The 27,909-nt window shown below is 41.7% G+C and overlaps 1 protein-coding gene across 1 annotated transcript in view; it reads left to right on the top strand.

Moving 5' to 3' along the window:
* Positions 1-4,076: 4,076 nt before the first annotated feature.
* Positions 4,077-27,909, top strand: part of cpne9 (copine family member IX) — a 137,576-nt gene continuing 113,743 nt past the window's right edge. Inside the window, exons 1-2 of the mRNA XM_061735068.1 lie at positions 4,077-4,153; positions 9,157-9,197. Of these exons, the coding sequence (XP_061591052.1) occupies positions 4,077-4,153; positions 9,157-9,197 (118 nt within the window). The remainder of the gene's footprint in view (positions 4,154-9,156; positions 9,198-27,909) is intronic.

Consider the following 27,909-nt stretch of genomic DNA (forward strand, 5'->3'; position numbering starts at 1 on the left):
ATAAATGCTTTCCATAAGAGCTTGAACATATGTGATAAAGGGCAGCCAACCCCCACCCTGGCATGAAACTGTCTTACTGAACGACCTATAGGGAGCCCCCACAGCTTTGAGGAACATCAAGTGGATCCCCTGAAGCGCTACCACCGTGGAGCTCGTATGAGCCTATGCTACCAATTCATTCTTTTTCATTAACTTCAATTATTGTACTTATATACTGTACCTCCATTTCTACATTTCAGGTCTGCAGCACACTCCAGATAAGTCAGTACAGGGACAATTTAGTGCTACTAAAGACAAGCGATCGTAATTATGATTTAGTGGAAAAAGAGTATCCAGGAAATTCAGTTAGACGTAAGGATGTGCAGAGGATGAAATACTGGAAAATATTTGCATATTTCTCCTTCAATAGTGCCAAACAACATTGAAATGATTTTCAGTGCATAAAGGGCGCAACCCTAAGCGGGACACTTGTGGCATCTGATACCTAAGACATCATCAAGAACCGTCATTTATCAATAGCTCATATGCTTTGTGTGTTTGGTTTGTGGACTTGGAGAAGGTCTTTGACCCCTGGGGTGTTCTGGGTCGTGCTTCAGGGGTGTGGGGCTCTGGACCAGTTGCTATTGTGTCTGCATTGCCAGTAGTAGTTGGGATTTCAGGCGGGGAACTCCAGCACCTCCACATCTGAGACCATGGTTCAAAAGGGTTGTTTCAGGTCCGGCAGCTCTCGTTTCAGGAGTCATTGGTTAGTGGTCTGGTTACTCAACGGAGGGGAAAGCTCCTTGACTAGCGAACCCAAGTGCTGGAAAAGGTAGAAGTTGGAGACCCAGAAGCAGTCCAACTGGTGCATTTTGGTTAGGCATGATTGGTTCCCTTGGTAGCAAAGCATTTCCGGTTTCCGGTTTGAAGCAGTCGTGAACTTTCAGCGCTCTTTTCTTTGTGAATGTGTGATTTTTTTTGTTTAGTTTTTTTGCACTATAGTTGTCCTTATCTCTTTGATTCACTGTGACCGGAAAAAGTCGGATAAACGATTCAGGAAAAGATTGCGAATTAACGGTCACGGGGGGTATTGCACCGGGCGAAATAGAGTGACGGAAAAGTCCGAAGGGTTCACGACGGCGTCACAGCGACGGCGTAGGCACACCGTCGATTTGACGCAGAACCATTACTCAGGCTTAAGGCCCATTTTACACGTAGCAAAAACGGTGTTGTTTTCATGCGTTTCGGCCGTTTGTTTACACGAAAACGAAGCTCAAAGTCACCAAAAACGATTATTTTTGAAAATTCCGGCCAAAGTGGAGATTTGCAAAAACTCCGTCTTTACGTTTGCTTGTAAACAGAGGGAAACAGACATTTAGGGTTCAGAACGTCACATTATGCGACAGAAACGTCACCAGCGTCATGTGTGCCACCTGTGTTTACAATTTGTTTGGCCACTGTAGTTACTCGTGTCATTTGTTGATGTTTTTTTCCAGGATTCCGATTGGCTAGTATGACTTTATGCTTCTCATTTACACTGCCGCATGTAGGTTTGGCAGCTCATAGCGCCCCTTAACAGCTTATTTATGTGGGTTTGTGTAAATGAAAAGACTTTGAAAAAACGATCTGATGTAAATTATGGTATTTTTCAAAACGTAGAGGGGGAAATATCAGTTTTTGTAAATACGGATATTTATTTTATTTTTTTTAAATTTATTATTACTATGTGTAATTGTGGCCCAAGACCAACTGCAATAGAAAAACTGAGAGAATGCGACAAATAAGCAAAGAATAAATGCAGCAAAGCAGCAGTGGTCTGAGGAAGAGACAACCTGTCTTTCAGGGAGCTTTCAGATTTGTGGCCTGTTTGTTTTGTTCTGATTCAGGGGCTAAATCGATACAGTTGTTTAATTTTTCGTTTGTGCCGTTTGTGTTCACAAGGCAACCGTCTGTAGAGGTTCAAAGCTTTTAACAAATGCCATGCGTGAACCAACTGTTCTCATTGGTCAGAAATGAAAGCGGGAGTTTCCTCTTCCGTACCCCGGGAAAAACAACAATGGTTATGAGTGAGCTGTGTCGGTTGCTGTGTCGATTATGTTCTCACTGCAAACAAACCGCCCCAGGTCTGGAATGGAAGCGAGCCGAGACCTCCTCTCCTAGGAGATCTCGGCTCGCTTGTTTTGTGCCGCATCTGAGCGCGATTGCTGTGTTCACATATACCAAACGAACCGATCTTTAAACGCTTCCCGTTTCGGAACAACCGCTCCAAACGGGACAGGTGTGAAAGCACCCTTATCTATACGGTCCACGGAGGTGCTACGTGGACCAGGTCCGTATTGGAGCAAATACGTTGTTGTCGCTTCAACTTCATGCAAACGCAGCAACGTAACTGACCTTGACGTAATGACGTGGCTCCCCTTAGCACCCGAGCTGTGGAAAAACAAATCAGTTCTCAGCTGGTTCACAAGTTGATGTCATGGTTGGTGTAGTTGAGGACCCAGATGCAGGAGAGAGAGAGGCAGGAGTTCCAAAAAACAGGGTTTTATTCAACAAAAGGGGCAAGAACCAAAAACGCTTCAGAGCAGGATTATCAAAACACTAGAGCAAAAAACCAAGGGACACATGGAGGAAGCAAACAGGACGGAATGACAAGGAGCAACGGAAAGACAAGACCAGATATACACAAGGGGATAACGAGACACAGGTGTGAACAATCAGGGCAGATGGAAGACAGGCAGGGCAGAATAGAAACACAAACTGGGAGAAATGTCAGACACTGAGGCCCCGTTTACACATAGCCGGGTATTTACAAAAACTGATATTTCCCCCTCTACGTTTTGAAAAATTCCATCGTTTACACGAGATCGTTTTCAAAATCTCTTCGTTTACACGAATCCGCATAAATACGCTGTTAACGTCATGCCAGTCAATCAGAATCCTGGAAAAAACAGCAACAAATGACACGTGTAACTTCCAGTTAAGGCTGATTTGTGGTTCCGCGTTACACCAACGCAGAGCCTACGGCGTAGGGTATGCGGCGACGCACACCGTACGGCGCGCATCGCCGCGTACCCTACGCCGTAGGCTCTGCGTCGATTTAATGCGGGACCATAATTCAGGCTTTACTTCCAAGACGAAACGAGAGTCTTTCGTTTGGAGTGACAGAGAAGTGGAGTTACTTTTAAGTGTGACTTTAGAATATAAAACAGGTAAAATACAAGAAAATATTGACGGTGGCCAAACTAATTGTAAACACAGGTCGCACAAATTACGCTGGTGACGTTTCTGTTGCATAATGTGACGTTCTGAAGCCTAAATCTCCGTTTTCCGTTTAGACGCAAACCTGAAAACGGAGTTTTTGAATATCTCCACTTTGGCCGGAGTTTTCAGAAATGATCGTTTTTGGTGACTTTGAGCTCCGTTTTCGTGTAAACGAACGGCCAAAACGCATGAAAACACCTCCGTTTTTGCTCCATGTAAACGGGGCCTGACAGTTGAACGAGTTGTGAACCAGAACCAGCTCTGGAACTGGTTTGGTGGAAAAGGGATAGTAAAGTAGCCCCATCGGGGCGTGCTTGCTACTGAAAATGTGTAGTTGGAGAGGGAAGTTGCTCCCTCCTGGACCCGTGTCCACCCCGTTTAACAGGTGATTTCGTGAATGTGAATCTCCAACAAGAGCGCGCTGCGCATCTCTGTTCCTCCGGATGGAGGCGCTCTCCTCCCTTCTCCTCCTCCTCCTCCTCCTGCGCGCCGGACCCGAGGAGGGACGCGCAAGGGATGAATGAACTTTAAACCAGCCTCCCAACTTTCCCTCCCTCTCTTTTTCTCACCCTCCTCTCTCTCTCTATCTCTCCATCCCTGCGTGCGCCGGTCTCCCTCTCTCTCCATCTCTCCTCCTCCTCCGCTGCTGCTCCGCGTCTCCGCGAGCCAAACCTCGGAGAGGAGGACGCGCACCTGCCATGGATTTACTGGCATCACGACCCGGCCGTGAGTGATCAGCTGTCCCCCGGAACTGGCCCCCGGTCCCCCCGGTCCCCCCGGTCCCCCGGTCCTCCCCTCTCCCCGGCCGAGGCTCAGAGCCGTCGTGAGGCGAGATGATGGCATCAATAGGGGAGTTCGATCCTCTCAACACCAGAGTCCCCGCAACTAAGATAGAAGTCACCGTGTCCTGCAGGTAAGAGGTTTCTCACTTTTAAAGTCCGGGATCGTGGAGGATCTTTCTGATAAAGATCAAGAAGGACTAACTTGAGATCCTTCTATCCATCCATGCACACTTTTATTCATCCAACCATCCATGCATCTGTCCATCCATCCATCCATTCATTCATCCATCCATCCTTTTATCCATCCATCCATCCTTTTATTCATCCATTCATCCATCCATCCATCCTTTTATTCATCCATCCATCCATCCATTCATCCATCCTTCCATCCATCCATCCTTTTATCCATCCATTCATCCACCCTTCTATCCATCCATCCATCCATCCATCCTTTTATCCATCCATCCATCCTTTTATTCATCCGTCCGTCCGTCCGTCCGTCCATCCATCCATCCATCCATCCATCCATCCTTTTATCCATCTGTCCATCCATCCATCCATCCATCCATCCATCCATCCATCCATCCATCCAACTATCCATCCATATATCCATCCATCCATCCATCCATCCATCCATCCATCCATCCATCCATCCATCCATCCATCCTTTTATCCATCTGTCCATCCATCCATCCATCCATCCATCCATCCAACTATCCATCCATATATCCATCCATCCATCCATCCATCCATCCATCCATCCATCCATCCATCCATCCATCCATCCATCCATCCAGGTGACCTTTACCTCCCTGGTGAATTTCTGATCCAGCTTCAACAACTGACATCAAAGTGACTTCAAATCCTTTAGAGTTTCTCTCTTTTTATTTTTTTTTTAGTCCCCTTCATCAAGTCTGGCCATTGGCCAAGTAAATTCCCAGTGCTGTCCACAGCATGTTCAGGTCCCCACTGGGGAAAATACGGCTGGTAAAACCGCACATTACGCCCAGAACGGTGCCCAGAAAGGTGCTCAGAGAGGTGTTTCTGTGTGACATACGAGGGCCATCTTTTATGCATCCTGCTCCTGGTGGTTTCAGTTGACCTGTTGTCTGGCTGACTGGAGCGGGGAGACTCGGCAGGATGTTTCCAGACACAGCGGTGTGCTCACCTGTCTTTCCAAATCCACCCCGTGAATAATGAATAGATGTTGCCCCCGTGGAGATGCTCTGGAGATCTGCTGGACGCGAAGTGGGCCAGGCGCCTGGTCCTCGGAGCTGGAGACGATGGAGAGTTGTTGCTTTCTGCCTCAGCTGCAATCCATGTCAGGTTTAAGGTGGCTATCCCCAACACACCACGAGCAAGGCATCACTTTTAGTTTCATGGAAATAGACTAATGTCAGTGGGAATAAACCCACAATCCACACCAGTATAAACAGCGTCTTTAATAAGCTCTTCTGTTGTTATTGTGCTTTGTCCTAATTCTTTTGAGGAATACATTTTCACAGCTGTGTGTATGAAAAAATAAATTTTGAAATGCAGTAATTTATTGGTGAGTGAATGTAGAACAGTTATTGATCTTAGTAACAGTATAAGCAAAAGGTCAGGTTCATTATCGCATTGTTAAGTAATATTGACCCAGAAAGTGCAGGGGGGAGATGATGTTCTTCCCAGGGATGGTTATCCAGCAGTGTTTATTCTTTCCCTTTTCTGTCCATCCATCCATCCATCCATCCATCCATCCATCCATCCATCCATCCATCCATCCATCCATCCATCCATCCATCCATCCATCCATCCATCCATCCATCCATCCATCCATCCATCCATCCATCCATCCATCCATCCATCCATCCATCCATCCATCCATCCATCCATCCTCTATACCCACTTGTTCCCAAGCGGGTATAGATGATGGTCATGGAGGTCTGCCGGAGTCTATCCCAGCTATTTTATTTATTATTTATTTATTTATTTGCACAATGATAACAGCAATTTTAACATACAATGACAAATGAATTGTGCAGGAGAGGAAAAGAAGCCCGAAGGGCTTATAAAAAATACTCCCCCTCAATACAAAATCACCAAAACAAATCAATCAATAGAAAAAGAATAGAAAGGAAATTAATTAATTAATTTTGCCTATATAAAAGATTCCCCACCAAGCTGGTCCTAAACATTTTTAAGTATGACGCTAACTTAAGAGATCTATCTAACCAGTTCCATAGTTGAGGGCCATGGAATTTGATAAAGGATCGGTGACTGCAGGTACGACAAAGAGGTAAATGAAAGTTCTTCCCACCTCTAACTGAATAAGAATGAATATCTGATGATAACAGAAAGAAATTATGAAAAGTGCCTGGAATGTCTTGTTTGAAATGAATGAACTTAAACATAAACAGGCATGTTTGAAACTTGTTAATATCTTCTGGTCTCAGGTCCCTCGGGGGCCACAGATTTAGACAAACAACCACTCGTGCTTAAACTCACCGGTGTGGACAATTTAGAAAATCACCAATTAACCTGGCGTACAGTTTTGGACTGTAAGAGGAAACCGGAGTCCCCGGAGAAAACCCTAACAGCACCAGGACGACACGCTAACTCCTCAAATGTTACGATTAAATTAAAGTTTGCATAATTCAGAACAGGAGACTGAATATTTGTCTCAACATCATAAAAAAAAAAAAAAGTTTCTGTGACCATTGGCAGCTAAAAATGTAATTTTGGATGAATTGCGCAGCTCCAGGTTGGTCTCTCGCCCCCAGGAATAACATTAATCGCCTTTTTGCTGCAAACATAATCCTTCTAACTCTGCCTCCACTTCAGTTTACGGCGTTTATTGATCCCTAGAAGTTTCCACATAATAAAATCTAACCTGAACTTCAAAACATTTAAAGACTTTAAAAGTGTGAACCGCAAAACATCATATTTGCAGGTGAAAGATTAAAAGTTAGTCGTTTTATTGTAAAGTGACCTTTAATTACCAAACTATTTAGTCGATTTAAGTGCTCTTAAATTAATGTGACAAAGAACATTTTTTCTTGTGTGATTAAAGATAACTAGCACTGTGGTAGCTAACTTACAGTCACAACCAAATGTTGTTTACTAGCTTAAATGTGGAATATTTTATTTAGTAATGTAAGTATATAACCTTCATTTCTTTTACGTGTTGAAACTCAGCTTCTTCTGACAAAGTTGTTGCATAAAACATGGAAATATAAAATAAATACTGGCTAACAACTGTATTTGTGAGTTAAACTTTAATTTCATAGATCAAATATGTTTACCTTTTTAATATTACAAAAAGTTACTTAACTGGAGGGACAACACATCATTTAGTTCAATTGGCATTTTGATTGTTTACTAAATATTTTTTTTCCCTCTAATGTTTCTGCTGCAGGTCAAAGTAAGGTAAAGTAAGGTAAATAAAAAAAAATAAAAAATTGTCGGACAGAAAGAAAAAAATTAGCAATTAAAAATTGTATTCTTGTTAAGTCTCATACATTTTAAAAAGAATTTCTATATATTCAAGTAGGGCTGTCCCGATCCGATATTGATATCAGATATCGGTCCGATATCAGCCAAAAAACGAATATTGGATTTTTTTGGACTGCATCTAAAATCTCCGGTATAAACACTCCGATAAGTATTTCATTCCACAAAGTCCACCTTAGGATTTCTGTCCTATAAAAATAAGTGACACTTCACACTCCAACACAGTAGTTGGCGGTAATGCACCTTAACGTTGCTGCCGCCCGCCAAAGAAGAAAAGCATCCAGCATGTAAAGATCACATGATCACAACAACAAGTGTGTGTACATAGCAAGGACAAGATATATCGGCCGGGTTGATACTATAATATCGGATCAATATTGGTATCGGCCGATATTCATGGCTGCAATATTGTTATCATAGGCTACAGGAAGTAAAAAAGTTGTACCGGGAGAGCCCAATATTCAAGGTAATTTCCATGGAAACCCATAATGTTTGTTTTTTAAAATCTAAGAACCAAGTGTCTAAACTTGTTTAATCACTTGTCAAAGTAGAATAATAATTTACATGAGAAAAATGTAGACTAAAAAGTAATAAATGACTGATGAGTATATATACACCTGGAGGAAAAACTGTCAAATACCAGGTAGAAATAATGTTTTACCCAGATATGGCTCGTACTTTCGTACTTGACTGAGTTTGGACTCTAGGAGAGTGAAGGTACCAAAATTTAGCCACGTATCCACCAGACATGGTCCAAATCTTTTAGATTAGATTACTGTAGATTAGATTCAACTTTATTGTCATTTCCTGTGGGACTTTGGGCCACTTTTAAGCCCGGGAAGGTCCAGCTCAGGACGTCATGGCCTTGTCTCTCTGGATTGTTCTTTGAAAACCCTTAGATTTAATTACGCAACACATTCACCATGACATCAATTGAACCGTTTTATGTAATGTCATATTTATTTTTATCCAAAGGTGCATGAATCCCAAAGATTGACTCTCAGTGGGGGGAAAGTCTGCCTTCGTTGGTGGTCATGTAGAAAAATCCTGTGTCGTGTCTCACTCTCTAAACGAACCTGAAGTGACATTTATCCAAACCATCAGGGAGGAGTATTGATGTATGGCTGTATTCTGCCTTGGAAAGAAAAGTCTCACCATGAACATAATCTGAAAGCATAGATGTTCACACTAGACCACAATAGATGCTCTTACTCCCCCTAAAGAGTTTGCATCATGTTCTCCTTTTGGTAAATATGATGAAAACAGTACAGTCATGCAGCAGCGAGATGCAAAGCAATCAAGCCTTTTTAGGACACGGTTGCTTCTCCAGCATCTATATATGCCCAGTAATACTTCTGAGAAAACATAGAAATGCTCAAGTGTTGAGAAGTGATGAGACTTCATGAATATTCACCAGTGTCATCTGCCTTTCGGCTCTTTGTTTGAGTTGACCTTCGTTCCGGGGAAACAGTTTTTGACTCTTAGTTTCACAGAATAGTTTATGGAGATGTTTTAATATCAGTCCATAAGATTACTTTGGCTTGTCGGAGCTGCTGCGGTACAGCAAAACAAACAAAAAGGGGTTAAAACTGAATGTTAAAAGCGTTAATTAATGGGTTGTTTTCTGTCGTTGTCTCCTCAGGAGTCTGCTGGATGTGGACACATTCTCCAAATCAGATCCTGGTATGTATGAACTCTGAAATGCTTGTTTCTGCTTTTTTATTTGGGGTTCAGAACTATTGAAAGAGGCGTCAACTAGGGCTGAACGATTAATTGCATTTGCGATAATATCGCGATGTGATAAAACGAGATTTTCTAACCGCAAAGGTTGCGATTTGACCGGTCACATGATCTGGTCACGTTGCCGGCAGGGGGAAAAAAGTCAAAAGTGTCTGCGTGTAACCTATCTATCATGGCCTCAGTGTTAGGGCTCGGCCAGGCGGGGCTTTATAAATATATGGGCTTTATAAATGTATTAAATATATGAGCATGGAGTCGGCGTGGCGAGGAGCTGCGCGCGGCAACGAGCACGAGCCTGGCGCGCCCCGGCGGACAGTGGAGTCGCGCTGTGAAGCCTGAATTATGGTTCCGCGTTAAATCGACGCAGAGCCTACGCCGTAGGGTACGGCGTAGGTTAAGCGCTGACGCACGCCGTACGGTGCGCGTACCGCGTACCCTACGGCGTAGGCTCTGCGTTGGTGTAACGCGGAACCATAAATCAGCCTTAAACCACACCTGGAGCCCGTCAGCTCATCGGGAGGTTAAACAGCGGGGCTGCGAGTTGTTCTTTGCTGGTTCGTTTTGTTAACTCTGTGAGCTTTGTTGGTTTGTTTGTTAGTTTGCTGGTGTTTTTTTTCTCTGTGATTTTTGAGTTATTTGTGAAGAAGTTCTGAGTTTCCTGTGAGGAAGGTTTTTTTGTTCCCTGTGGGAGTTTTTCTGTGTTTTTCTATTAAACTACGCCTCGTTTTGGTTTAAGTTTTAAGTTTAACCCGGTTTGGTGTCGTGCGATTGGGTTCAGAGACAACGACCCATAACACTCGTGTGTACAGACGTGTTAAAGAGGTAAAGCCACAGATTTGTTTTCTTTATTGTTGTAATCTGTGCTTTAAATACATCTGACATTGTTTATAATAAAACAAACTGATTTATTGCTTGTGTAGTTGAAAAATACATGAAAACAGGACCTTGAAAAAATAATCGCATATTAAATCGCAATTGCAATATTGAGGAAAAAAATCGCAATTATTTTATTTTCAAAAATCGTTCAGCCCTAGCGTCAACTGTCATTGATTTATTGTCATAAATAGTCTTTATTTCTAGTGGTTTAAACGCTAGTTATAGTAAAGGAGCTGGCGCCTCCTTGTGGTTGTAGGAGTATTTGACGGTCTGTGAGTTTCTTGGTCTGTTCAGATTACGAGACTGGCTGTTTTGTAATTGGGTATCTTGGAGTCTTTTACATATTGATGTGTGACACTGGCAAATGATGCATGTGCTAGCTATGTTTAGGCTATCATTTGCTAAGAAAAGCAAATGTTAGAAAAAGACAGTGTTGAAGGTGAATAACCAAAGTCTTTTATAATGCAAAAGGAGGTGAGGCGTGTTGAATGTTTCTCGTTCGTCATGGTAACATCCCCTTTCTTGAAAATCTAGCACCCATCAGTAATGTTTGTGACGTGTCAGCGAGCGTCTTTTGTGAGTCTTCAAGTTGTTCACGCTACAATAATTTAGTCCCGAACAACTACTGATTATCATCTACGCACCGGCGAGTTCTGCGACGGCAAACTCAGGTATAAAATCTTCTGTAGCCAAAACGTTCGGAGTGACTTGGTCCTCAGTCCCGTCAGTAGGACGCTGGTTTCACCCGCTAGCTACTGGAAATCGCTCCTAACTCTTGTTTTCTTGACCAAAATTATTTGTATGGACAGCCGTGGTTGGATATGATTGGTTTCATCATCGTTGGTGCTGAATCCTCTTTGTTCTGTGTTCTTCAGTGAGCATCCCGTTTATCCCTCCCCGCTCACTCTGCTGTTATTTCTTACCTTTCTAAACCAAACCGATGCTTTACTTGATTCGCCATGATGACAGAAACATGTTTCTTTTTCACCTGAATGTGTCATGGGCGTCAGAGTTATAATAGTTTTGAATTTTGTGATGGTTTTAATTAGGGCCCGAGCACTGACAGTGCGAAGGCCCTATTGTATCTGTAGGAATTAAATTTTTCATTTTTTCCTTGTATTTTCCTTCTTCGGATGAAATGAAGGCCTTTTTGCCCCCCTAAACGTGCCCCAAAAGTCACCAAATTTTGCACGTAAGCCAGGCCTGGCGAAAAATTTGATATTTAATGGTTTGCATTAATGGGCGTGGCCTAATGGCTCAACAGCGCCTCCTAGAAAACTTCGTGCTTCAAGCCCCACAATACGGTTTGACGTACATGCACGAAAATCGGTAAACACCTGTATCATGTCACAACTTAAAGAAAAGTCTCTTGGCGCCATGGCCGAAACCGAACAGGAAGTCGGCCATTTTGAATTAATCGTGTAATTTTGGCGCAATTTATGCCACTTCTTCGGCAGTTAATGTGGCCCGAACCGTAACGTGCACCCAGGTGTGTTATACATCAAAATGTGCGTCTCCATCCTGCGACAATGCGTTACCATGGCGACGATAGGCGCCAAAAAGCGCGCCCCCCCTTTCTTCTGATTGGTCGATATGTGATAGTTCCTATTTTCTGCCATAACTTTTGAATGGTTTCACATAAAGAGTCGTGGGTTGTGTCATCGGACTCGGTTTTGAGTCCTTGACCTTTATTGGTGAAAATTGCACGCGCGAGGGCCCGTTCATCGCTGCTTGCAGCTTTAATTTTTATTTGTTTTTTTTTTAGTATGTTTGATTATTTCGTTTTAGTCAGTTTAAAATCATTAGCCTTAGTTTTGAAAAATTGGCTTTAGTTTTAGAGGTTTTGATTTATCAGCAGTGCCAAACAGAATGGAAATCCTTTATTCTTTGTTTTGAGTAATTAGAAAATTAATTAACAATTAGAAAGATGAAGCCATAAACATAAAGAAGAATAGAAGAAAAAAAATATATAATAATATATAAAAATAATAACTGGACGCCTGCAGGAGCAAAAGAAAATCTCCCGGAGCTCCTGGTCTGACTGCGGCTTCAAAACCTTTTTATTTATCGTGCAGCTGCTGAAAATGACAGCCAGGAAATTGGGTTTATGAAAGTTTAAGACAATTTTGGACTTTTTTCAAAGTAAGGAAAAGCGCAATATCTGCCCTTTTAAAAAAGACTTCAGCACTGTCACTGTTTGACACATCTGGATGCCTTTTTTAACTGGTTTTGTGGTTTTTAAGAGCCGGGGAGGGGGGGATAAAAATCAGAGAGAAATAGTGAAAAGTCATCCTGGAAAATAGTTTTCATGGAAACGAGAACTCTGGCAACTGAATTTTTCATTCAGACCAGGATCCTGCAGGGCGTTTTAAATATTTAAAGACTTTACTTGAAACTTTTTTTTTGGTCTGTTTTCTTATTGTTGCTGTAGTTTTTTTGTTTTGTTTTTATTTTTATTATAATTTTTTTGCATAGGAAGAGGAGAGAGTTTCTGACCGTACTGCTTCCATTCTCTATGCTAATTTATGACAGTACTATGATCATCTTGTTACTATGAGATTCTTAATATTTCAAAAATACTTGGAACTTTTTGTGTCGCGACTCCGACCAAGGACCGGGAATATATCTGAAAAGCCTCTCATATAATCTTCTGGACCGTTTTTCCCGCAATGTTTCAGTATCTGAAGAGGAAAGACATGTTGAGAGAAGTGAGAGAAAAGAAAAAACTTCTCCATTACAAGTTTATGCGTTCATCCCTTTTGCCCTCTTGACATCGCAGCTCTCCACCGGTCCAGATAAGCGTCTTCGAGCCCGAAGGGCGACACTTTCTCAGAGAGACGATGGCGACGACTCGGCTCTAAATGACACATCTGGAGAGCACATCTGTCCAGCTGCTGGTCCTGAGACCCGGGTGATGATACGTGTGACTGATTCCAGATGTGCAGCTGCCCGAGGAGCTTGGGGGGGAGGCGTGTGGAGGACGGCGCTCCGAGAGCTTGAAGATGTAATTTGGGCCGAGTCTTCTAGTAATACAGACTTCACGTGCCAGAGGAGAGGTTCTGATTCAATAATCCCTTTTTCAGTGTTTAGGAAATGTGTCTTGCTCGTCCTCCGCAGCAGAAGCTTATTAAAAAAAGTACAAAGGGAAGAATATAAACAGGACTGAATTGTTGGAAATTATGCAAATATGTGTTTGATGTCCCGCGGTAGTAAGAATGAGCGATTTTCTGAGGTGACGCATTTGCATAAAACTTAGCGTGCAGCTCCGGAGCAGCTGAGACTATTCTGAGTCAAGCAACTACACCGAAGGCTTTATTTAGTCTTATGCTGAGAAGAAGTCGCTATTAATGACACATTCATGGGTTCATGTGTCCGGAGACTCGCTGGTATCCTTCGTCCGGGGTAAAGCGTAGCTGCTTGGCTAAGCTTAGCTCGCTGTTTGGTGATCTCCACCCCTGGACCCTTGCAGGCCGATGCAGACCCAGTCACAGTGGTCTGTTTTAACATATGAATGAATGAATCTTTTATTTCGGCTTGTACACACTTTTTTACAAAACAAGATGAAAAGGAAAAATAAACATTTCCTTTACCGAAAAGGTGTAGCTGAAACCGTAGCTTATAGTGCCGACCCTTTTTATCTTATCTTATGATCAGCTTAAATATGAAACATTAGCATTACTCCGTGGAAACAAACAATACATAAAGAAGACAAAAATAAGTAAGACAAAATATAAAATTCACGTTTCAAATTCTAGAATGTTTTTGATAATATACTTTATAATTATAGTGTTTTATATTTATTTACAGTATTTTCTTTAAATATTTCCTTAAACTTGAAGATAGAACTGCACATTTTTAGGTCGTTATTACAACTATTCCATATTTCTCTAGCCTTAATTGATGTACATTTCTTTTTAATATTTGTTCTTACTGTCGTCATCTCAAACATTAGTTTCCCCCTCAGGTCATAGCGGGTTTCTTTTATTTGGAACAAATCCTGAATGCAGTTTGGAAGCAGTTTCTGCTGGGCTTTAAAGGCAAATAGGCGAATAGCATATCTTTGAAAATAAGCCATTATGCTTTCATACATTTTATTTCACAGCTTGGATGTAAAATTCACTGAAAATGCAGCAAAACAGAGCATCTACAAATGAGCCTAAAAGTCCTGAATCTAATCGAAATGTCTCAAATTAAGCAAAAGGGGTAAAAAAAATAAAAGAATCTTGACTATTAAAATGAGCAAAATAGTTTAGCTACTACACAAAAAGACTAATTTACTTAAAAACATTTTCTTCAGAAATTAGTTTTTGTAGCGTGAAGTTATTGGCTGATGCCCTTTAACACCATAGACTGTCATAGCTGTCACTCAAAAAGCCACGCCCTTATTTATGTACAAAACTACTCCTGGAAACTTATTTCTTGCTTTTTATCAACCTTTATTTGACTTTGGAGAAATCATTGAAGGCAAGCCCTCATTTACAATGATGCCGAATGTACAACAACCATATAAAAAGAATAATACAATAAAAATAAAAGAGAAGAATTAAAAACAATTACAAACATGAGTAAAATGGTCAGCAATCAAGGATTTGAATTGACCAAGCTGCACAAACGTTTCCAATTTCAATGCATGTTGCAAAATGTTCCAACTGTGATCCACAGTAGCTAAATATTTTTAGCTAATATTTTTAACACCATAGACTGCAACGTAGCTGTCACTCAAAAAGCCGTGCCCTCTATTTATGTACAAAACTACTCCTGGAAACTTATTTCAGATCACAGAAATGCAGTTGTCAACCTGAGTGCATTACTAGTGACTCATAGAGTAGGGTCCTGCTGAGAGTCTCTAATGGGTTGCATGTCTATCCAATGATGTTCAGAGGTACCGTATTTTCAGCACTCTAAGACTTAAAATACTTACATTTGATCAAAAATCTGCAGGGCGCCTTATGTATGACTTTCGTCGTACTTACTGACCTCCAACCAGTTTTTTGTGGTACACTGCCCTGAAAAATAGTGCAGCTTTTGTGACTTTAGTAGCAACGAAGTCGCTGCGCTTGATCGATAGTCGGACCGTTCAGACACATTAAAGTCAGTCCTTGGTTGCATACGTATGTTAGACATTGTTAGATAACTAATTATGTAGCTCTGGCTAGCAACCATCATCCATCATCTAGTCAACGTCACCTTACTGTAATTAGACATCAACGTCAGGTTTTTATAGTAAAAACCCAATTTTCAAATTTGTATCATAATCAATTATAATCAAATGTTGGAATACAATGTTGTTCCAACCTCACACTAACTTCAGGTGTCTGCTATCGCTGGCAGCGATGAACCAATCAGAGAACAGGACGTAGTACGACGCTTATCTCCTCCACTTTTTATTGGTGGATTTGTGGAAGATGAATGATTTAAAATTATTATTATTTCTTTATTTGGTATGGACATCACAATTACATAGGACAAACCAAATGCACTGTTTGAGTGTTTTAGCATACATGCTAATTTGCAACACTTGTCCACAGGAGGCTTTTAAAAAAGTACAGACAATAAAATATACAATAAAATTAGAGGATGACATAAGATATAAAGCAAAGACAACATAATTTAAGAGCAGAACCAGACCTGACCTATTCATGTAGGCACTGTTGTTTAGATTATTAGGATAGAGTCCTCTGTTGAAAGTATTGCCATGCGTTTTCTAATTTTAAATTAGTGGGTAAAGAATTCCAGAGTTTTGCACCCTTCACAGAAAAGACTCACCAAAAGAATGTTTATTTTTCTGTTTTAGTTACAACCGAACGATATACTGAGTTATTCTGAATCAGTTGAATACATTTCGACTTACCAGACTGTTTTGTTTTGCTATATCATACGCCTTATAACCGCATGCGCCTTACGGTCCACAAAATACGGTAGTTTCCTCTGTCTGCTGGTACTTCTGCCTGAAATGGAACCTAAACCAGACTAATAATGGTTAATATGGAAGAGGACAAGCGTTGGGATGGCTGACCAGGCTACTAGTAGCTGTTACGACCATGTACTTTATTTATATAGCACTTTACAACAGCCTGTCGGTGTGCCAAAGTGCTTTACAGCAAGTAATAGATAAAAAAATAATACAATCAAATACAACAAAACCTAGTAAGATAAAAGTGTCATCACACTACTGGGTGTTAAAACCCATCTTATATAGGTGGGTTTTTATCCTAGAGGTCAGAAATAAGCCCTCGGTGGGGAGCTTGTTCCAGAGCCTGTGGGGGGGGGGTGTACGGAGAAGACTCGGTCACCCCAGTGTTTATATTCTGACCTCGGGACTTCCAACAAACGTTGATCAGTCGACCTCAGCGCTCTACAGGGATTATGGTCAGTCAAAAGCTCGGATAAATACAAGGGTGCGAGGCCGTTAAGAGCTTTATAAACAGACATCAAAAGTTAAAAATCAATTCTGTAAAGGACGGGAAGCCGATGAGGGGAGTTAAGGACAGGAGTGACGTTCACAGGTCTGTTAGCGTCGGTTAAGAGACGGCAGCAGCATGTTGCACCAGTTGAAGGCGATTAAGAGAATACTGGGAGACTCCTACATGAAGTGCGTTGCAATAGTCGAACCGTGAGCTAATTAGGGAGTGGACGACCTTCTCCTGGTCATGTCGACTTTAAAACATTTTAACTTTGGCCAACTAAAAAAAACATGATCTCACCACATTGTTGACCTGTTCTATCGATCCTTAGACGACAGTCAAAGGTCTCTCCCAGGTTGAACTGATCTTTTTCAGGCGCAGACTGAATGATTGCCCAGATGTCTCAGTAAAATGGGCAAACAATTAACAATGTGGATAAATTCAAGTATTTGCGTGTTACCCTTGACCTAACTGTCAGCTTTAAATCCATGTTAAAAAACTGAGAAACACATTGAAATTTAATCTCGCTAACTTTAGATACATAAGGAATTCACTCACAGTTGAGGCCTCCGGTATGTATCTGAATGCTATGATTATACTGCATTTTTTATATTGTATTACAAGCTGGTCTCAGTCAAATAAAACAGTTCTAAAACCACTTGAATCATTATACAAAGGTGCCCTAAAAATCCATGATAAAAAACCACCTCGCTACCATCATTGTCTAATGCCCCTTTTCCACTAGTACTTACTCAGCCCGACTCGGCTCGTCACGCCTCTACCCGTTTTGTCCCCGTGTGTTTTTCCACCGCCAGGTGAGAAGTGGGCAGGTTGGGGTGAAGCTGCTGTGACGTACTCGATTGCGCAACCGCTTTGTTCATGTCGGCGCTGATGAGAAATCAGCTGGAGCCGTGAGCGGCTGAGAGTAAAACAGCCCGTCTACATCCCTTTTTTAATTCTCTCCTCAGCCACCAGGTTTATGAATATCTGCACCTCAGAGTTGGATCATGAAACAGACGTTTTGCGCTTTATAATAAAATCGCTGCGAGTCGTTCTCGCGCTGACTCCCGCTTCCTCAAACGTTTGACGGCTCCGCCCCCCGACCAATCAGTGGCGCGGAGGGTGGTGACGTCAGAAATAGTCCCGGCTCAGCCCGGTTAGAACCTCGACAGAATGGTTACAGAAAAAGTATCGGCTTGGAGCGGCTGTACCCGCCTCAGCCCTAGTGCAAAAGTGCAAAATGGGACCGTGGCGGGTAGAACCGAGGTGAAGCGGGACTAGTGCGAAAGGGCCAATACAGGACGGTCTCAGAAAATTAGAATATTGTGATAAAGTCCTTTATTTTCTGTAATGCAAAAATGTCATACATTCTGGATTCATTACAAATCAACTGAAATATTGCAAGCCTTTTATTATTTTAACATTGCTGATCATGGCTTACAGTTTAAGAAAACTCAAATACCCTATCTAAAAAAATTTAATATTCTGGGAATCTTAATCTTAAACTGTAAGCCATAATCAGCAATATTAAAATAATAAAAGATATTCTAATTTTCTGAGACAGTCCTGTATACTCAACAAATATGGAATTTTAAACTTTGAGAATCTGATAAAGCACTCAAATGTCTGCTTACCTTTTTAAAATTATCCATAATTCTGCAGCTCGGCCCTTGAAAAAATGTGTTACCCCAACGCAGAACTGCATTTGGGAAGTCATAGTTTTCCTGTATTGCAATGACTCAAAGGAATACTCAAACATAAACAAACATTATTTCATGTACAAGTCCCCACACCTTCTCACATCTTGCCAAGCGTCTGTTACTGTCAAGACAAGTGTGTGTACATTTATGAAGTGTGTTGTGTGTGTGTGTTGGGGGGGGAGCGTAGCTTTAAATCTAAGGTGCCAACATCTGACAGATCCCATGCTCTGTTGAATTTGCTTCCATGTTTCTACTCATCTATTTTATCTATCGTCTCTTTGCTTTGTTCTGCTCTTTTACTTATTTTTTCTTTTTCTATAATCATTTTTATGTACTATTCCATCAACCTGCCCAGGGACTACAGGTGGAAAATAGCAAGTTGCTACAACCTGGCACAATGCATATTCTCTTGTACAAGATTAGTGTCTTATTGTGCACTGTCCCTGTTTTGAAATAAATAAATGAAATAAATTACAATTACAATTTGAAGTCGAAGCGCCGTCACCGTATCCCCAAACACAATACATTCAGCTTTGTTGTCATTTAAATGAAGAAAGTTTTGGGCCGACCGTTGCTTAATATATCCAGATTAATAATCAAGAAGAGGTGGGACTGCAACAAACACTAATCAGGGGTTCATTTGATGCAGAAAATCAAGACTTTTGAGAGGTGTTTAAATGCCGCCCGGTACCTTTTTGGATGCCGGTATCAACAACGGAGCATAGCCGGTTGCTGCCGACACATTTAATAACCTGATCAGGCAGGTCACTGTCTGAATGACTTAAAACCCAAAGAGAGGATGCTTGATTGAGGTCTTGTCTACTCCAATTCTGTTTTTGAGTTAAGTGACCATGAAAAGGTGAATTATTTAAAAGCTTTAAAGACGGCCAGCCCAGCTGATTTCATAAATGGATGATGTTGCCAGATTGGTGGGATTCCAGGGTTCTGAGGTGTTGTTTCGATGGCTTTGAAACTTGATTTTGGGATGAGGGGGGATGGCATCCCCCCTGAAATAAAAACAGTCAAAATCACCCCCCCTGAAATAAAAACAGTCAAAATCACCCCCCCTGAAATAAAAACGGTCAAAATCATCCCCCCTGTAAAACTGCCATCCCTCCTTTCCATCCCTTATGTCATTTCATCAATGAATGTGGTTTTACTGCTATTTCAACATTTAGAGTCAAAAATAACACCAGAAAAATAACTTATTTGACAATTTTCTCCTGTTTCAAGTAGATTTTCACTTAAGTAGATCTGCCAGTGGGACAAGATGTATCTTCTTATTACAAGCAAAAAAATATTGTTCCACTGGCAGATTTTTCTACTTATTTCAAGTGAAAATCTACTTGAAACAGGTGAAAATTGTTGTTTTTTCCAGTGATGAGTCTTGTTTTAAGTGTAATGAGATTTTTTTTTTTGGGGTATTTTGATTTGGCATCAGTTCTACGCCGGTGGCCCTTCCTCATGCAAACCTCTGCATGTATTCTGGACTGGGCCTGGTATTTCAGTCACTGGTGTAATGGAGACAATCTGGGGATCGAACCCCCGACTTTCCACGAGGAGGACGACCAACTCCACCCGCTACACCCAGTACTGGAGTTGAGTTGGCATCCCCCCCCTGAAATAAAAACGGTCCAAATCATCCCCCCTGTAAAACTGCCACCCCCCCTTTCCATCCCTTTCCCTTATGTCATTTCATCAATGAATGTGGTTTTACTGCTATTTCAACATTTAGAGTCATCACCAGAAAAAAAACACCAGAAAAATAACTTATTTGACAATTTCCCCCTGTTTCAAGTACATTTTCACTTGAAATAAGTAGGAAAATCTGCCAGTGGGACAAGATTTATCTTCTTATTACAAGCAAATAAAATCTTGTTCCACTGGCAGATTTTTCTACTTATTTCAAGTGAATGAGATTTTTTTGACTAAAATGAGACATTTTAACTAGAAATAAGACAAATATTCTTGTTAAGATTTTGAGTTTTTGCAGGGATCCATTTTACTTATCCTGTGAAGGACAGAGTCATATTGATAAGTTCAGAAAAGTGTTTTTATTGTTGTGTTTTGATGTATTTGATGTAAGCCCAGTGGATATTTAAAGCAGAAGGCTGTATTTAACTGCTGCTATGTCATTCCTGCAGTATTTCTGCAGCTGTTTTGGTCAGTGCTATTATTTGTAATATATTATATTATTTGTAATCAGCACAAATTATCTGTCCCCATATGATAAAATCCACCACCCCCCCTGATTTTATTTTACAACTCGAGTACTGGGTGTAGTTCACGAGTAACAGTTAATCTCGAGTACCAAGACAAGCATCCCTGCCAGTCTGATGCTTTTAAAAAGTTCACCCTCGTAGGAGGCTGAGATGACTCAACTATCTCACCTGGAGACGCTTCTTGAGCCGACGTCACCCTGGTGTTCCCAACTCAGACCAGTTAACTGATCCGAGGGTCCGTCCAACCTTCAACGGCTGCCGAGACCAAATTACCACCAGCGGTGATAATTCAGCGTGGTTTGGTGGGAAGGAAGTAACACTGGCTGCTTTTAGAAGTCAGTAGTTTTCAGTTTTAGTCAAAGCACGCTCCTGCAGTCGGGTAGATGTGTGGCTTCACCGCTGATGGTGGAAATGCTAAAAATAGCTGCTGCTGCTTCTTCAGTACCTAGACGGCAGAAATAACACGGAAAACAAATCAGGCTGAAGAAAGTGTCCTCCCATCACGAAATCGAAGGTGTTTTCACACCAGAGCTGATGGACGTCCCCCGATAAATGTGTCATCTGGACACCTTAACACAAAGTATGACCTCACGACGCGAACAGAAGAGGTTTGAGCTGCAACCTCAGCGTGTAACGAGACGCTTGTGGGCCGATGCGTTGGCCAAAACTCATTAAGTTGCGTAAAGCAGCACAAAGGAACTTTTGCATTGAACTTACTGTATTTTTTGCACTATAAGGCACTTAAAATCCTTAAATTTTGTCAAAAATCAGCAGTGTGCCCTATAATCCGGGGCGCCTTATGTATGAATTTTGTTGAGTTTACTGACCTCTAACCAGTTTTATGACGACAAACTTGACTTGACTTGATGTTCGGACTTTTTATTGGTGGATTCGTGGAAGTCGAATGATTTAAAATGTGAGTTTATTTTTCTGTTTTAGTTACAACTGAACAATATTCTGAGTTATTGTGAACGAGTTGAATAAAGTTCAACTTACCAGACCGTTTTTTTCTCGCTTTATATGTTTTATCATGCACCTTAAAACCTGGTGACCCTTATGGTTTGCAAAATACAGTATTTTATTTTTCTTGGGCGATAGTATCTCTGTATACAGGACTGTCTCAGAAAATTAGAATATTGTGATAAAGTCCTTTATTTTCTGTAATGCAATTTAAAAAAAAAAAAAAAAAAAAAAAAAAAAATGTCATACATTCTGGATTCATTACAAATCAACTGAAATATTGCAAGCCTTTTATTATTTTAATATTGCTGATTATGGTTTACAGTTTAAGATTAAGATTCCCAGAATATTTTAATTTTTTTAGATAGGATATTTGAGTTTTCTTAAGCTGTAAGCCATGATCAGCAATATTAAAATAATAAAAGGCTTGCAATATTTCAGTCGATTTTAATGAATCCAGAATGTATGACATTTTTGCATTAAAGAAAATAAAGGACTTTATCACAATATTCAAATTTTCTGAGACAGTCCTGTAGGTGAAGATGTTAAAGGCCGGTTTGTTTCTCCATCAACTCGACACAAAGACACTGCCATAGGCTGGATGCCATCGTTTACCTTTCGAGCATCTGCATTAAGGTGCCAGTCACTGGTTCTCAGAAAGGGGGGGTGGTGGGCGATCCGTTCTGCTGCGGAGGGAAAGTACTGGAGGTTGTTGAGCTGGTGAGCAGCGGGGAGAGCTGGCAGTATGGGAGTGACTCTGGGACGCCAGATTCACCGGCATCAGGCTTCTGGACCAGTTAAAGTTAAAGGAGAGACTGGTGATGGGAGGTTCCCAAAGATCTTTATCTTGGCTTACACTTATATAGCGCTTTCCAGCTGTACTCCTACAGCCCCAAAGCGCTTTACACTGCAAACATTCACCCACACACGCACACATTCACACACTGGTCGTCGGCGGAGCTGCCATACACAACAGCGCTGGCCTGACTACCGGGAGCAACCGGGGGATTCAGTGTCTTGCCCAAGGACACTTTGGTGAACACAGGAGGAACTAGGGTTCGAACCACTGATCTTCATGGGTGAACGCTCTGCCAACTGAGCCACCTTCCCCTCCAGAGATCCAAAGATCTCGGCAATCGACAAATCTGTGGTTTATTTGACCTGGAAATCATTGGTTTCCACGTGTTGTGCGGGACTGCGCAGGATATCGCGATAGCATCGTATCGTGAGGTACCTGGTGATACCCAGCCCTAGAGGACATGTACATTTTAACCCTTGTACTGTATTTGGGTCAAAATGACCTAATTCTCCTGTCCTTCCTTCCTTCCTTCCTTCCTTCCTTCCTTCCTTCCTTCCTTCCTTCCTTCCTTCCTTCCTTCCTTCCTTCCTTCCTTCCTTCCTTCCTTCCTTCCTTCCTTCCTTCCTTCCTTCCTTCCTTCCTCCCTCTTCTCTTCCTTAACCCGAAAACAGCACAAGGTTTAAGTTAAATGTTTAAATGTTCTACTTTGTGACTTGAAATAATGAATTCAGAAAATGATGTACGTGTATTGGATAATATCGAATCGTATCATGAGCTGAATATCATGCATTGTGAGTTCAGTCTATCGCTACAGCCCTAACTGCGTGTAGTTTGATTTCTAACCTGTGGATCATCTAAATCCTTTTCTCACCTGTAAATGTTGCAATTGAGTTAGACATTTGTTAAGCAACAGCTATGTAATCCACATGTCATTTCCCAGGAAGTTTAACTAATATTTGTCACGTATGTGAAGATGTATTACCTTTATTATCCCAGAGGGCTCATTCGATGAAGAGCCAGCAGAAACTACAACAAAAACACATCAAAATGACACGTTTATTTTATTTATTTATATTTAGGTCTGTTTATTCTGCATTTGGCAAACTTATCTCCAACCAGATGGTGGCAACATAAAATCATTAAGGAGAGTGAGACTTGGACCGGCCAAGACGGCCGGCGCCTTGGTTGAAGTCCTAACTTTGTAGAGTTTAAGGACTCAGGCTCACACCTGGGATCTCTCTCTGAACACCGTCTGTCGTTTTGTTTGTTTGTTAGTCTGAAAATGATCCAAACCAACCAATATGATCAGATTTAATAAAACAAAACTAAAACATCTTGATAAAAGTCCTTTTCAGCATTAAAATTTAAGCTTATAATAAAGATGGATCTTTTTTTTTACCAACAACCTTTTCCTCCAACCTATATTTGCACTGATGGATAACTTAATTAGACTGACTTATGATTACGGGGAGAAAAACAGCTGGATGGATCTTTTCCCCGACATCATTATTCTCATGACCATTTACACAAATGTTCACAAAAACAACAAACAAAAACAATCCTTTGCTTCATTCACTTCTCCTTATGTGGGTTCGGGTTATGGAGGTTCATCTCCCCCGCCGCCTCCTCCAGCTTCCTGGGGGAAAACCGGGATGTTCCCAGGTCATCCGAGATCCGTCATCCATCCGTCGTGATGCCTCCTCCCGGTTGGACCGAAACACCTCTCCAGCGAGTCTTCCTAACCAGACGCCGAACCACCTCAGCTGCCCCCTCTCCATGTGGAGGATCTCTCCCGAATGGCTCGACTTTTCATTTAATCCAAAGCGCTCGTATCCACTGTTGTTCCTTTGGTCACTATCTCGATGGTTCGATGAGACCAAAACTGAGCTGGAATCCTCCATCCATCCATCTTCTTCCGCTTATCCGTTCCCGGGTCGCGGGGGCAGCAGCCTCAGCAGGGATGCCCAGACTTCCTTCACCCCAGACACTTCCTCCAGCTCTTCCGGGGGGAGTCCGAGACGTTCCCAGACCAGCCGAGAGACATAGTCTCTCCAGCGTGTCCTGGGTCTTCCCCGGGGTCTCCTCCCGGAGGGACATGCCTGGAACACCTCCCTAGGGAGGAGGGACATGCCTGGAACACCTCCCTAGGGAGGAGGGACATGCCTGGAACACCTCCCTAGGGAGGCGTCCAGGAGGATCCGGTACAGATGTCCAAGCCACCTCAGCTGACTCCTCTCAATGTGAAGGAGCAGCGGCTCGACTCCGAGCTCCTCCCGGGTGACCGAACTCCTCACCCTATCTCTAAGGGAGCGTCCAGCCACCCTGCGGAGGAAACTCATCTCGGCCGCTTGTATCCGCGATCTCGTTCTTTCGGTCACTACCCAAAGTTCATGACCATAGGTGAGGGTAGGTGCGTAGATTGACCGGTAAATCGAGAGCCTTGCCTTTCGACTCAGCTCCTTCTTCACACCACGGCGGTCCGGTACATCGACCGCATAACTGCGGACGCTGCACCGATCTGTCTGTCAATCTCCCTCATTATCCGTGTATGAGCTGGAATCCTGAGATCACCAATCCGGCCCAGACCCCCTCCATCCCTCGACTCTGAAAGAGCGGCCCTGACTAACCCTAACCTCCTGCCTCCCACCGCCTGGGGAGAACCTCAGTCCTGGTGATGTGCGTACCCCATCTCAGACCCAGCAGAACTACCTGGTGTTGGGAAAGAACTGCTTTTCTCTCACCTGAGGTCCCTAACAGTTTTATCAGAACAAAAAACGTTAAAAAGATGCACTTCCTTTTCTGGGGTCACCACAGCCGACCAGCATGTTTTGTATTTTGATTTGGCATCAGTTCTACGCCAGTTGCCCTTCCTCAGGCAAACCTCTGCATTTATTCTGCATTGGCCTGGTACTATGAGTCACTGGAGTAATGAAAACAATCTGGGGATCGAACCGCCGACCTTCCACGCGGAGAACGATCAACTCCACCCGCTACACCCAGTACTGGAGTTGAGGGGGGATGAGGGGGGATGGCATCTCCCCAGAAATAAAAACGGTCCAAATCATCCCCCCTTTCCATCCCTTATGTCATTTCATCAATGAATGTGGTTTTACTGCTATTTCAACATTTAGAGTCATCACCAGAAAAATAACACCAGAAAGATAACTTATTTGACAATTTTCACCTGTTTCAAGTACGTTTTCACTTGAAATAAGAAAATCTGCCAGTGGGACAAGATTTATCTTCTTATTACAAGCAAAAAAATCTTTTTCTTTTTCTACTTATTTCAAGTGAAAATCTACTTGAAACAGGTGAAAATTGTTGTTTTTTCCAGTGATGAGTCTTGTTTTAAGTGTAATGAGCTTTCTTTTACTAAAATGAGACATTTTAACTAGAAATAAGACAAATATTCTTGTTAAGATTGTGAGTTTTTGCAGTGATCCATTTTACTTATCCTGTGAAGGACAGAGTCATATTGATAAGTTCAGAAAACAGTTTTTTATTGTTGTGTTTTGATGTATTTGATGTAAGCCCAGTGGATATTTAAAGCTTACAGAAGGCTGCATTTAACTGCTGCTATGTCATTCCTGCAGTATTTCTGCAGGTGTTTTGGTCAGTGCTATTATTTGTAATATATTATATTATTTGTAATCAGCACAAATTATCTGTCCCCATATGATCAAATCCACCATCCCCCCTGATTTTCTTTTACAACTCGAGTACTGGCTACACCCAAACAATGATTGTAAAGAAACCAAACATCAAGCGTTACCCCACCTTAGTAATATTAGATTTAAGTGTTTTAGACCTCCGTGTAAAGGTGGAGCTGTAATAAAGTAGTAGTCTGCTGCACATTATTAAGCTTTCGAGGGATCAAAGATGGTGATCGCAGATTCATCTCTATCAACAGAAGTATCACAGCAGAGATGATGATGATAATAATACCGACATGGTGGCACATGACGGCACAACTGGGCTGGAAATAGAAAAACGCAAATGAGAGCAAACGCAAGGCTTGGATACTTTGATGGCACTTGAAGCGCTTTGATGCAGCTATTGATATTCAGGCTTTGTTCGGCGCCACGCTGGAGCTCTTTATTTGTGTTGTTGGGGAATGGCCGTAATTGGATTTTTCTGAAGAGCATGAGGGGGATAAATCTTTATTTTTTTTGCTTGCCCTGTGTTCCTCTTGTCAGATCTGCATTCGCACTTAGCAGCGGTTTTCTAGTTGAGAGCGAGAGAGTTTCATGTTGCCGGGGACTGGAAGGCGACAGGAAGGCAGGACTCGTCTCTCAGTTACTGGGTTTATTGTTGACTCACGGTTCGTCCTTGGGGCTGCGTCATGTTGTTTCTGTATGAATTAAGTTTGAGTTTCTCTCTCACGCCGCCATCGTATCACCCCTCTCTCTCTCTGTCTCTCTGTCTCTCGCCCACACTTTGATGGGGGGGTGAACTCTTCCGATCGATGTGAAGTGAAGAGCGGCTGAGATGGCCTTTTACAACATAGTTTTACTTTTAGTGCATTTATTCATTGACCCCCCCGCCCCCCCTTGTTGTGGGCTGTAAAAAAATAACTGGACAAGTCTGCTGTGATGTCACCTATGGGTTTTCTTTTTTCTTTTAATTATTTTTTACATTTTTTTTCAATACTCAGAGGTAAGGCTGGGCGATTTTGGACAAAAATAAAATCCCGATTTTTTTCTCTGAAAACCCGATTTTCCATTTCGATTTCGATTTTTTTGGTAAAACTACAAAATACAATGGAATAAATTGTTTCAAATATTTTATCTTTATTTTTAAAGAAAAATAGCAAACAAATTTCCCTATTGGGAATGAAGTGCAATTGAAAGATACTGTAAATCCTCCTTGAGTTTAGTAAAGTGACAACATTTACAATTTTCTTGACCAAACAAAGATGACTAGACGAGCTCTGTCTGTAATGAAGGAAAAAAAAAAGGAAAATCGATTTTCCGATTTTCCTTTTTTTAACATCGTCTTGATTAATAAATCCGATTTAGATTTAAAATCGATTAATCGCACAGCCCTACTCCGAGGTACCAGCAATTACAGGCTACAAGCCTATAAGCCAGTTCTCTCATCATTGATTACATGCAGTCATTAACTCTTTTTCTAACCGGAATATTAGCAATAACCCGGTTGCGCACGGCCATGTAAACACCAATAACCCATTTTAATAACCGGAATTTGCTCATATTCCAGTTTTTAAAAACCTGAATATGACCCCTGGGTTGCTCCTTTTCTAATTGAATATTCAGTCATGTAAACGCCAAACGGAATATCCCCATCAAAAGGAACATGAATTTGTTTTCTGTGCATGTTCTTTTCGCAAGGAATCCTGGTCTTTTGAGTCCAGGAAGTTCTTATAAACATGGGGAAACACAAGACCAGGAGGAGACTAATCACTTCATAAATGTAATGAAAGATATGAACATTTTGGCATTTGTAGACGGTAAAAAGTACCGGGATGGTGAGATTTACAAAAAGGTGAGCGAAAAGTTGCATGAAGCAGGATTTGTACGAATGCCAGACCAGATCAAGCTCCGCTGGAAGACGCTGAAAAAGGTGACTTCTACTGGGCTGTTGATTATCCGCCGTCCTGCTGTTATTGTTGCTGTTTTGAATTTGGATACAGGAAGAAGAAACGAAAATGACGGTAATTGCGTCATGACGTTC

This window comes from Cololabis saira, chromosome 12, assembly GCF_033807715.1.
Source record: "Cololabis saira isolate AMF1-May2022 chromosome 12, fColSai1.1, whole genome shotgun sequence".
Taxonomy (NCBI): Eukaryota; Metazoa; Chordata; class Actinopteri; order Beloniformes; family Belonidae; genus Cololabis; species Cololabis saira.